General features: G+C 41.0%; 1 protein-coding gene across 1 annotated transcript in view; it reads left to right on the forward strand.

Annotated features, from left to right (window-relative positions):
- LOC108666820 (phospholipid-transporting ATPase ID-like) overlaps window positions 1-13,309 on the forward strand; it is a 52,014-nt gene that overhangs the window by 17,132 nt on the left and 21,573 nt on the right. The window contains exons 3-10 of the mRNA XM_047884079.1: window positions 9,445-9,657; window positions 10,298-10,384; window positions 10,613-10,731; window positions 11,086-11,241; window positions 11,772-11,946; window positions 12,319-12,388; window positions 12,597-12,738; window positions 13,044-13,233. Of these exons, the coding sequence (XP_047740035.1) occupies window positions 9,445-9,657; window positions 10,298-10,384; window positions 10,613-10,731; window positions 11,086-11,241; window positions 11,772-11,946; window positions 12,319-12,388; window positions 12,597-12,738; window positions 13,044-13,233 (1,152 nt within the window). The remainder of the gene's footprint in view (window positions 1-9,444; window positions 9,658-10,297; window positions 10,385-10,612; window positions 10,732-11,085; window positions 11,242-11,771; window positions 11,947-12,318; window positions 12,389-12,596; window positions 12,739-13,043; window positions 13,234-13,309) is intronic.

Raw genomic sequence — 13,309 nt, forward strand, 5'->3', positions numbered from 1 at the left:
CGTACACATATGTAAATCACTAAAAGAAATTTTTTTTTTCTCCTTCGCATGTTTTGATAAATTCAACGTTCTATTTGCAAAATTGGGTTGAAGTTAAGATATATATAATAAAATGAATGAAAATTAATTATTATTGAAAAAGTTGTTATTGTTTTTAGGTGAGTTATTAACTGAACGAGTGAATCAAATATGATTGTGTTGTAGCGTACGAGGTGTAGTGCTGTTGTCACCTTACAGATATTCTTGTTCTTGTCATATTCCCTGCCTGCATTCATACAGTAAAATCAGACATGAATAATGTATCTAAAATGACGAGTGTGAGTACGTCGCTTTAATTAATTAATCTTATGTGTGGCGTGCCCTCGAAGTTCGTTTGAACCAGACGCCACGATAAATGCTTCGTAGAATAACAATAATAATAATGTTAACAATAATATTCCACATCACGCTCGACGCAATAAGTTCAACATAAGTGGCATCGAATGTCATGATTAAACCCTATTTTTTCCCATAAAAATGTGATGCTCGTATCATTTTTTCATAATAGACCTATAGTAAGTAGGGCGTGTTTAATAATAAATCTCTGGCGTATTTACTCTCCCTCGGATGATCCGTGAGCTCCTCCTGTCATAGCAGGATATGTTAGGCGATATGAAAGTGTAATGAAGTCTTATACTTCATCGGGTTCGTTACGCGGGTGCATCAAATATCAGCCTCCAAAACTAATTTATGGAACAAGAACAATAATTAAACAGTATTGCTAGAAAAATTGAAACGACTCTAGACAAGCTAAGTGCCCAGTCCAACAGTTAACACTAGGTGATAAAGGTCGTAGCACGTCCCAGATCCTGGGAGCAAGCGAAGATCCTTCCAAGCAAATACTTGGGATACACGGTCCCGGAGGCAGCTCACTCTCGTGACCCGCAACCCTATATTGGAAATAAATACTTTCATACTGACTGATATTATAACTTAAAGCACTTGCATGACAGATTCCATCTATGATCACTTTTTAACCAATTTACATGAAACAGAAATAGCTAATTTATTGTTAGGATACATTTGGTCTAATATAGCAGCTCACCAATAAAGGCAGTGTAAGATGACTTAAAGCACAGCAGAAGAGTGGCGCAATAAGTTAACTAGGCCTAAAAATGGGTTGTTCACGGTAGGACCTCCTCTTAACGACTGACCTAACGCACGGTATAGTCTCTCGTAAGAACGCTTTCCTTTTGGTGTCTTCTAATTTGTAACTAACAACCTTACAGAAAGAACCAGTTTGAAAAGATGTCAGTTATTCTCGAATTACGAGGTGAAACAGTATGCAATTGCTAATTTGTTTACATACCAGCATTTTGGCACGTGTAGCTCATCCGGAAGCAGATGTGTCGCTACGCTATATATGTTCGCTCTCGTGAAGCTACGGTTCTTTTGGACGATATTCAATGCTTTTGCGTATTAACTAGTTTACATTATATCTCAAGTTAGAAAGTAATATTTAAATAATGAAATTAATGCTAGCTGTTGCAAACAATTATGGTCATTAATCAAAATTAATGTTCTGCGTTGATAGTTTTTGTGCTTGACAAGAACTCGCTCTTTTACTGTCGTTGTTATTAGTAATCGCATGAAGTTACGGCGCGCTTGGCAGTTCATGCGCTGGTCGCGTGCACCGAACTGTTGACTTACATGAACTCATTTGATGATAAAACTAGCGCACTTCTTCCTTGTCCTTGAACATTCAATTGTTTGCTGCGTGTCAAATTAATCTTTGATAAACGAGCTGTACCTGTACCTGGATGAGAATTAATGCTTTGCAAAAATCTTAATAGGCTTTGCAAAAATCTGTTGGTTTGATGTTTTCGAATTCACGATGAAGTAACGTTTTAATAACTTCACAGTTTGTCTTTTATAACTGTGAAACAGCCATACCTGAACTGATGTATATGGGTATTAACTTTTTACCTTACACTTCTTCTGTCTAAAGTGAATATGACATAGTTTCACTTGCTCTGGTCACGACGATGTTTTGCTTCAGTTCTGCTTCGACCCTAGCGCCTCGACTTCCTTGTTAATGATTCAGAATTACCTGACTGCCACATGCTTCGCCAGATTGGCCATATTGCATGCTGCACGAGCTCTCACTTACTCCTTTACGGTTATTAGTATACATCTTGGTTTTCCTGATCAAGTTGGATTGGTCATCAAATAAGATGATTATCAAATGTTATTCTGAAAATCCTCGATCCAGTTAACCAGTGAAACGACTAGTTTTGCTCATTATTTAATTCATTTTTGAGTTAAGTTCCGAAATATAGATGTCTCAATTTGTTACCGGATACCGACGCTCTATGAAGTAAGGAAAATCCATGCTCGATTATATATATAACTATGTAAAGGCCTTTGTCTATCGTCAAAGGCTGCACTTATTTTGATGGATTATGGTCTCCACAGGCTGTTGTTGAAACAATGACTCCTCTAAAGAAACGATATCAGTACAGCGCTTGACGTTTATATTTTACTGCGGCCGGTGTAACCTAGAATTTAATTTCAACGTAACATGTTACAATAATGGTTGACCGTAGACACATTATTAGATGTCTCATCGATCCAGGTTTGCTGTTTTCATACTCTGATACTCATGAAATATTAAGTGAACCGTTGTGCCCCATACGAGAATTTGATCTTTCAAGTGCCCTTCCTCGTCACCCTGCGCTGCTCATTGAATCTGCCCAGAAGCTAGCAGAGCTCAGTTCACCCAAATATCAAATGGCGCCAGGCCCTCTCGAGATATATATATAGGTCGCTGGGCTGGCTTCCAATCTCAATTGTTGTTTCGACCACCACTAGTCGATGGTCTGACAGTGCGGTCTCCTCAACCCGAACATCAGCAACCAGTTCTTCATTTCTGGCGAAGACTAGATCCAGGATATTGTGTTCTCTTGTTGGCACCAGCCCCTGTTGACTTAGCCGGTGCTCCCTAGCGAATCGAAGTAGTTGTGTTGCTTGGGTTCTGTCCCTCTGCGCCGCCCTAAACAGTCCAAGTGTGACCATCGTATGCGTGGTAGGTTAAAATCTCCCGCACCCACAATATTTGGGGAAGGCTCACCCAAGTTGGTCATCTTTGTTTTTATTCTCTCGAGAGTTTCATTGAGATTTTCAGGCGGTCGGTATACGATAGGTAGCTGTACACAGTTGGATATGGGAAATGTATAGTATAACATGTTCTACATATCCACTGGAGCCTAAATGCAGGGGCACTGCATTTAGGCTTCAATGGATATGTAGAACGTGTTGCACCAGGGAGATTTCTGAGGGAGACTATAACGCCTCTTTTTCCCCCTTCCTTTCGATCTGCTCGATAATGTTGAAAGCCTTTCATTTCGATTCTCCATTTTGCATATCTTCTCTTAGATGTGACTCGGTTAGGGCAATCACCCTCGGTTTTGACTACCATGACGAAGGACTGACTACTTTTCCTTTCTATGCATTCTTACTGCGTGCACTATGTCGAGCCGCAGTGAGGGAGGCGGGAGCAGAGGGAGTAGAAGGTAGCAACACTTGAGTAGAAATGAGAGACTCCCTCAACTCAAGATTCCGCCCAATTCGGTTCTCTTCCCAAGATAGAACAACCTGCACACTCTCCGTACCTTCATTGAACAAGTGCTCATTCTTTAAGCAATTTCTGCATAAATTATGCCCTAGTCTTTACGTACCTTGCAAGTTGGTATTCTGGAAGTAGTGAACATTTGAAGTGACAAAACAGGCTGAATGAGCTACATCTTAGTACCAATTGTCCAAAAATTTAGTTCGTTGCATTCAAGACATTCTCCGGTGGATTTGCTAACACATGCTATGGCCGCCATGTTCAATGAATCAGTGCACTTTTCTTCTGTATCTTTTTATTCCCTCTCACATACTGACTTCACTGAACCAATTTACTGGCCGAACTTTATGCCAATTTACTGCAAGTTTAATAGATTAAGTGAAATGTATTTACTTGAAAAACTTATTAAGAAATCGCTTGTGTTCTTCGTTTGCACTCTTTAATCGCAATTTTTTTACTGACTTTACTAAACTGCATACTTTCCACTGGAAAACTTCATTACTAGATGCGTAAGCAGAGTCAAACCGGCAATTTTTTACAATTAGTCACTATTTACACAACATGACCCATTAATTCCCCTGAGTGCACCATTAACATAGATTATGACAAGAGGTTGTTGAAGCTTCGTAATATTTCAGTGCATTGATGTGTTGAGCAGCCTTGGCTTGCGTCGTGAATTGTTGATACCAGCGCTGCGTGGCTTGCTCTATACGGCTGCCCTGCTTCCTTATATACACTGCTCGACTGCTCCACTCACAAGCTGTTCCTAGCATCGACCTCATCGCGCCGTCCTGCTGTAGGAACTGTCATGTCCTCACACATGAGTGATCATTACGACGTACACATGAGTGATCATTACGGCGTACACATGAGTGATCATTATGGCGTACACATGAGTGATCATTATGGCGTACACATGAGTGATCATTACGGCGTACACATGAGTGATCATTACGGCGTACACATGAGTGATCATTACGGCGAGTCGAAATACCTGCGAGGAACACCAAAAATGCTAGTCTCGAGTGTTCAGCTTAATTTACTTACACAAATTGAATTATTTGAAGAAGAAAATTTTGCTAGGATAAATTTTTTCCAAAGATGAACATAAATATCGCAATTTCACCACCGCATCACTCAAACGTTGACTGATTGCAAGTTTATTTTATACGTTTATGATTAATTGCATCTAAAAGAAGTTAATGTGTTTAATGTCGTTTTGAAATACATGCTGCATCATTGTTGAAACCTATTTATTTTGTTTTGTTTCATAGTAAAAAAATGAGATCGGTCAATAATGAGCCTCCGTTGATCCCTCACCACAAAGAAAGCCGCACCATCAATCTGAGCACCATTGGGCTGGCGTTGCAAGAGATACATGCCCTGTACACGTGTACAGTGTGTACAGGGCATGTACACGTGTATCCACTTGTACAACTTCTTCATTAATAACGTCATCTTGTAGGTGTTGATGAGCGATGTGTAATTTTTTGCATGCATGCATTTTGCGGGAAATGTTTTGCAATACATGTATACTGCACACAGGTAAAGAATTTTTAAGAAACAAACCTTGAGACCTTTCGTGCCATGTTTTGTTGCTGTCGAATCCCGCGTTCGTCTCTTGTCTCTTAAAGTTGCTTCTGCTATTCCTTACACGCTATCTTCGGCTAGTTTGGCATTCTAAACCTCAACCTATACATCATAATGATGAAAAGATTGTTCGGTGCATTTGATGCTTAAACTTTGACTATAGTTATGCTATATACTTAGTCTCCCAGTGTTCCCATTGCCTGATAAAAACCTTGATGGTCCCCTTGCCCTAATCTTGATTGATGCCCCCCTCTTCGCATCATAGAAGGACCTTCGAACTCTTTTGATATTACTCTTTGCTGGGCAGCAAATTTATCTCGTTTAACCTATCGCGTCCGCACGCCCAGCAGGACATTCATAATTGTGCCCAGCGAAGCTGTAGCTGACGGCACCGATTCAGCTCATGCAGCGCAATAGTTCCATGCATTTTTACAGCGGCCGATCGTCCGCCGTTGATGTACCAGCAATAAAGTGTCTGTACATCATAACAGCAAGAAGCTTCCTTTTGTTCGGCGACTTCACAGCAGTCGATATGACTGGTAGCTGGGGCCGTGTTAGATTTATCGTTGCGCGCGTGAAGCGTCTTGTATGCTTGTCTGCGTGTCTTCAATGAGGGCTGTAACTCATCATTGATCTAGTATTACCTGGAACGTATTGCAGTGTGTTTAGTTCAGCACAAGGCTTTTTTTCTTAATTTCAATATTGAATAGGTATTCAAATTTCGTTTTGCATTTCATTGGAACAGAGAATACCTACACTCGCTCTCCTAAACAGGTGCGCCTGATATCGAAGCCAAGCACCCCCTGGTATATTTTTCATTGTTAATTCGAAGAAACAATGTTTGCACCTATATAAGCATGGACGTATTTGAGATGGTGTTGCGTGCAGGATTCTGCGTGACACATCGCTTGAGTGAAAATTCCCCCAATTGTGATGTTCTGCCTGCATTTGAAGTGAGCATTATGGATTCAGGCGCCCATGCACTGCGCCATCATATGAAGGCTTGAGCTATAGCAGCTGTCGTGTGAGATGCATCGATGCGTCCCAGCTCATTCCGACTCCCAAAGTTCATTCCGGCTCCCAAAATTATGTTAATTAAAAGCTTTTGGTGTTACAGCAAATTTTTTATTAAGACCAACATTTTCATACGATGACTGAATTTGCAAGCAAATCCTAGTAATACTTTTCGTCGAGGATTTTATTTCGGGGAATCTTAACCGCTACGGTGTTTCATAATCTCTTCCTTCCATTATCATCAAAGTTCATAACAAACTTCGCGACTTAATTCTCATTGTAAAAACTAGATCATCACACTGTCATCGTTCTCTTATGAGATAATTTTATGAGCCCGCCTCGTACAACTTTGTCCGTGACTGTAACTGCATGCGAGCTTGGCACTGGTATATTTTTTATGCGGTATTTACGAACACCTTGTTTATGAATTCCGCTTGTCTAAATATTGATATCAATGAATTGCAATTGAGTGAATTTATCATGAACACTGTCAGGAATTTGGAGACTGGAGTAACTGCTACAATTGCTTTGCAATTATTCATGATTGTTTACTCGTCCCCCATGCTGTGATGCGGGACGGACTTCAAAAAATCCTGCAGAGCGTAGCGCGTGTTGTGAACATAGCTCACTTGCAACGGCTGTCCCCGCCAGTCGACGTCACTAGTTGAATTAAGTCTGTGCAACTAACATGGCCCTTACATAAACATTACCCAGCAGGTAAATGACGTTGAAACAACGTTTAATTAACGTAAATTCATCGTCCGATGTTTTGGGGGATATGTTGGCTCATGCTGCAATTCACTATCTAATGGCGTCGAGCTGTATAGTTGTATAGCTGAGGCGCTGTTTTATAGAGTCCGTTTGTATGGCAGCGAAGTTTTGTGGAGATAATTTCTTGCCAGGGCTGTATGAAGTCGTTGCCTCTCACACAATCAACTTAATCGTCATGTTTCTTTGTGCCTTCTTGAATTAGTGATTATGCAACGAGAGTTGCTTGCGTCAACCCATATCCGGTCGATAGGCGATGAGTCTAAATCGGCGGGCGTAAAAGCAAATTATTTATTACTCTTTGTCGCTATGTCATTATTTTTATCAATTCGAAATGTATTTGAATATTTAAATTTATTTCACTTTCTTTTGAAAAGTATCGCAATTGGTCTCATTTTTGCTCATGTTTTATTTAGAAAAAAATTGTTGTAAGTCATTTTTAATTCTCAGTCGGCGTATATACTTCCTTATATAGGAAAAAATCCGCTTCACTGTGTGAGAAAGATGTAATGCTATGTAATATTTACATCAAAATTCGTTGAAACGCACTCATCATTGGTTTTATTGTTCACTACAAGCCTAATGATTTGTTCATAATCTTCTGCGAACCTCGTGTCACAATGCCAGCATGTGTTGTGGTTCATCACAAAAAACGGTTCTGGAATTCGCAAGCCGCCGGTAGCTTGGCCTTCAATACCGATCACTTCCGGGGGATCGATTTATTCGGTCAAACGGACGAGACTCTGACCTCAATATTGTGCAGAAGGAAGACATCGCGTTACAGAATCTGAAATTGCACTTTTAGGCCATAAATATATGATGTGATTTTTTGCGTGTACGAACGATGTATAACTTGTTAGTTTTTGTCCCATTATTATTTTTAAACGTTAGTTGAATAATGTGAGAAGTTCATTCAAAATGCGAGTAATTTTGTCGTTGGCAATTATCTTAAAGATTTGATGATTTGATCCCAATGCATGTCAATGTTCAAATCATAGCATTTCCTTAACTTATTGCAGCTACTTCACTAAACATACTGAAATAAATTAAACAATTTCCTGAACTCAACTCGCGTCACCATTCAATTTTGTACTCACGAATATTTTAACAAAAGTCTTGTCGTATTGACGTCGAACGGAACGGTCGCTGTGCATTATTTGCCGGACACAGCGCACACTGAGGCGGCGAGGGCATTATCGAGCCGCCCTCTGTACGCACAGCACCGAACTTCATGCATTATTCGACGCTTGCGTCACGCGCTCTGCTATCGCTAGCTCTTACAACCCTCATGGGCGATGTTTGTTGGGCAGTCGACTGGTCCGCAAGTGTGATATGTTTCATGTCGGCAATGTTTTGAGCTGTGGTGGTGAGAGCATGAGGATATTGTGTTGGGGAGTGTGGCAACGTGTTATGTCGTCAGTGTTGTGAACTGTGGTGGTGAGAGCGTGAGGATATTGTGTTGGGGGAGCGTGGCAACATGTTGTGGTGAGGTATGTTAATAAATTATCACTCGTGAATTCTTGCCTAATAGATCACAGAATGCAAGGTTTTAATTGCATAAAATCGCGTGGTGCGAAAATTGGTCTCAGCTAGGTGTGATGAGATTACGAACAATGTATTATAATTTGTTGATAGTGTCGTGGTTAAGTCGTATATAGGGTCTCTCGTTTACCACTGGATCACAGTTCCTGAGAGACCAAGCTGAGATCATTCTTACTGTCCTTCTCGGATGAAAGTTGCGCTGTCCCTCTCTTTCTATACTCTTACACTTCATTTGCCAGAAAATGAAGCCCACGTTGTCAACTAGAAATATGTCTTTCCAATATTGCGCTTATCATCGTTTGCTTTATGACGGTGGCCAAGCCTGATCGATTGGCATGTAATTAGCTTCTGTGTTTGGTGTTGAAGTCTTGGTTTCATGTTTTTCTCTTTTGTTTACTTTGGTAAATATTCAATTTTTGGTGGCACGGTGAGTACCTATTGAATAATTATCATCTAGCAAACAATAACTTGAATCTCAAATCAAAATTTCAAATCAAAATTTGAATATCAAATGAATCAAATATTCAACGTCAATTCAAGGCCATCAAGAACCCCCAATTTTTGTCATAAATTTTATCTCTAACTAAGAAGCTTTTGATGAATTGGTTGTCGTACAAATGTGTTCTTGCCTCGGTAGCGATAATTCTTTGATAAAATATTGAGCACTTCAATGACGTAAGGACAGTGTGTGGGTGAAGACAAACTATCGTCATCGACCAATCTTTTTCGAGAAATTATTTGCATTCTTTGTTCTTATTGCTGCTCTGTGCTCACTCATTAGTAAGACCATTGATGCATCATGAGTTTTTCGCTCGTAAGAAACATCACCATGCATATATTTTTTTAGTGTTTGCGTACATATTAAGAGGAATAATTGCTTTGTCTGACAATCTTCTAAACGTTTCGCTCTGTTTTTCGTGCAGAAAAACTTCATCAAAACCTCGAAGTACACTGTCATCAACTTCGTGCCGTACAATCTCTTCGAGCAATTCCAGCGCCTGGCCAACTTCTACTTCTTGGTGCTGCTAGTGCTGCAGCTAATCCCCGTAATATCCTCCCTCACACCCATCACCACTGCTGTGCCCCTCATCGGTGTCCTTATGGTCACCGCCATCAAGGATGCCTATGACGACTACGTAAGTGTGCGATTAACTGCCGTCATCGTGCGTGCTCAACGTCCACGTGAACATGTGTGGTCACAGTTTCTCATAGCGAGATTGTCGTATAAATTATTTAAATGAGGATTGGGTATATATATTTTTTCTTTTGCTGAGTATTGGACATAGGTAAATGTTTTCTTTTGATGAGTATTGGGTATACAATTGCTAATAATGAGGATTGTGCATATGAAGCGAGTGTAATGAATAGTTGATAGTATGGCGAGTTGACTAGTGCACGATCACATGGACGAATGAATGATGAATGGCGGAATATATATGCGTGAGACGACCACGCGAGTCTCATTAAGCTTGTATTTATTGCTCTTAAACATGCGTATGATGATCGTGATTAAATCTTCTAGCGGACACATTCGATTCAAGGGTTGTTTTTCGCAGCATTCGTCAGTCTGTTTAGCAAACTAAGTTTCTTCTGAATTCATACAGGCTTGCCTTACGTAATTGTTTCATCATTTTATTTTATTAAATGAATTTCATCACTCTTTTAGAGTGTCACATTATCTAACTTAGCTTTCATGGAGTTCATTTACAGGTTCTTGATTCCTTCGGTGTTATTATTTTTCCTAAGTTGAATTTAACGAACTTGTTTGACGTGCAGCAAAGACACCGCAGCGACAGTCAAGTCAACAAACGCAAGTCAAAAGTACTACGAGATGGAGAGCTCAGAGAAGAAATCTGGAGCAAGGTATGTTTATTTCAAACGTTGAATTTGTTATTATTGTTGCGGAAAAATATCAGAGGAATATTGTGGTTGCTAATAACTTGGTCCTGTGCGTGCTTTGGCCTCGTCCCGGTATAGCTGAGACTAAAATGACGCTTTGACAGGTCGTAGCTTATTCGCATCGCTCAAATTTAACATTAAAGGTTTTTAAAAACACTTAACATATTGATGGCGGTGATGGTGATGCTGCAGGTGGTGGTGGGTGACGTCATCCGCATGGAGAACGACCAGTTCGTGGCAGCAGACATCCTCCTGTTGTCCTCGTCGGAGCCCAACGGCCTCTGCTACATCGAGACCTCGGAACTCGACGGGTGACACTCATTTCCTTCCTGGGACTCTATATTAAAACTCGCTATAATACACGTAGAAACCAATTTCTCGTCTGTTATTGGTTGGTTTAACTTGAAAAGCCGTCTGTGATTGGCTGACAAAGTTCCGAACTTGTGACTATTTTTGATAGTACGGCCCCTGTTTTTCCATCTTTTATGAGATTTGCGGACGTTACGTCTATAGGTACGCCTTAGAGTTGATTAGTATTGAACACGAAATTGTCGAATTTTGCTCTGTTGTATCAAGCGAACTGTTTCTAATTGCAATGTTTGGAACTGGCGATAACGCATGTCCTGGTTTTGGAAATATTGTTAAAACTTGAAATTATTTTGCAGGGAGTCCAACCTAAAATGCAAGCAATGTCTGCCGGAGACGGCAGAACTTGGGCAGGACGCGGCCATGATCGGCGCGTTCGACGGGGAGATCGTCTGCGAGGCGCCCAACAACCAGCTTAATAAGTTCGAGGGAACGCTCTTCTGGGAGGGCGAGAAGTGAGCAACTTGCTGGCTCTGTAGCATCGCTTCTTGTGATGTGCTGGCTTCAATGAACTGCCTGTCTCGTCTCAATACACTTCACTTCCTGCATCAATGCTCTTCCTGCCTCAAAACACTTCGATGCATATTCTTCCCTGTCTCTGTGTCGGGATGGACGTTATTGACTTGAATGAGTGTCTCCTGAACTTGCCTGCTGCATCCAGAACTTGGTTGTTGTTCTGTAATGGGATCATTGTCTTTTCTCCTGCTCTCCGCCTTGCTGCATGGCACTTGGTCTTGTGTAGTAATTACCGTGTATAATGTTTACATTTCAGGCACCAGCGACACATGTTTTGTTACTCTTATAGTATACTCCTTTTATCCTCTTGTACAACACTCGTTGGTCTTATATAGTAACTACCGTGCACTAACGGCTTGGTACATCTCAGGTAAAAGATAACATGATTATTACCTTGTTATAGTACATATAGTACACTCATTGGTCTTATGTTATTATTACCGTGCACTAACTGCTTGGTTCATCTCAGGTACCCGCTGGACAATGACAAGCTGCTGTTGCGTGGCTGCATCCTGCGCAACACGTCCTGGTGTTATGGGGTCGTGGTCTTCGCCGGCCGCGACACCAAGCTCATGCAGAACTCCGGCAAGACCAAGTTCAAGCGCACAAGTATTGATAGACTTCTCAACTTCATTATTTTAGGCGTGAGTTGCTCAGAGCTAACGGACAATCTATCTTTAACAAACTTTTTTTCCCGCATAACTCGGTTAATTCAGGTCAGTCATTGGATCTGCAAATGGAAACGGTCAGAAATTATGTCCCGAAGTTTTTGACGATTTTTGAGTGGATTATGTATTTGCAATTTAATCGGCTGCATATCTGTAACTGACCTAACATGGGTCCATGATATTCATACTAAAATGTGTTAACAGAAGAGGCTAAGTAGTAGGACCTTTCAAATATATTTAAAGTTCTTTGAGCTATGACTTATAATTTATTAATACCGGATATGATACGTTTTTATTGTTCAGTGTTCATATACTTATAATATAATTTCACCTGACCTTGTCTTTCAGATTGTTTTCTTCTTGTTATCCATGTGCCTCTTCTGCACGGTCGCGTGCGGTATCTGGGAGACCATGATAGGTGAGATTTGCAATAATGCCATTTTTATCATGCTGAATGTCTCTCAATTTCTCTGGTGAAAAATCTTATTATTAATCCTTAAATGTAGGTAAGGTTACTGGACCTCTACTATATATTCATGTTACTGTAAGTCCACTTATGCATTTTTAGCAAAGTCATTATATTTGCTCATTGTATGTGCGCCCAATTGTCATGTACTCTGCCGCAGGTCAGAATTTCCGCGTGTACCTACCGTGGGACTCGCTGGTGCCCACCGACAGCGTGGGTGGCAGCACCGTCATCGCCTTACTCGTCTTCTTCTCCTACGCCATCGTCCTCAACACCGTCGTGCCTATCTCCCTCTACGTCAGGTGAGCCTTGGTGCCTATCTCCCTCTACGTCAGGTGAGCCTTGGTGCCTATCTCCCTCTACGTCAGGTAAGCCTTGGTGCCTATCTCCCTCTACGTGAGGTGAGCCTTGGTGCCTATCTCCCTCTACGTCAGGTGAGCCTCGGTTCTCGTTGTTCTCTCCATGTATATCATTCTTAGATACATATCATTCTTCTGTATATCATATCACGTACTATATCATTCTCTGACACGAAAGTCATAAGTTCAGATAGTTCCGTTTCGTTACTGTGTGCGTACTGCAGACTGAGTATGTCTTATCCCTGTAGTGTGGAGGTGATCAGGTTCGGCCAGAGTTTTCTCATTAACTGGGACGACCGAATGGCCTACGAGACGCCCGACCCGCGAGACCCGAACAAAACCAAGCGCACCTTCGCCAAGGCGCGCACAACTACGCTTAATGAGGAGCTCGGTCAAGTCGAGTACATCTTCTCTGACAAGACCGGCACGCTTACCAGGGTGAACATCTTACTCATAACTTAGACTGAGCAAATTATGGAGACGCTATATATTGAAACTTGTCCAATAATAACGC

This window comes from Hyalella azteca, unplaced genomic scaffold (assembly GCF_000764305.2).
Source record: "Hyalella azteca isolate HAZT.00-mixed unplaced genomic scaffold, Hazt_2.0.2 contig14490, whole genome shotgun sequence".
In the NCBI taxonomy this organism is placed as follows: Eukaryota; Metazoa; Arthropoda; class Malacostraca; order Amphipoda; family Hyalellidae; genus Hyalella; species Hyalella azteca.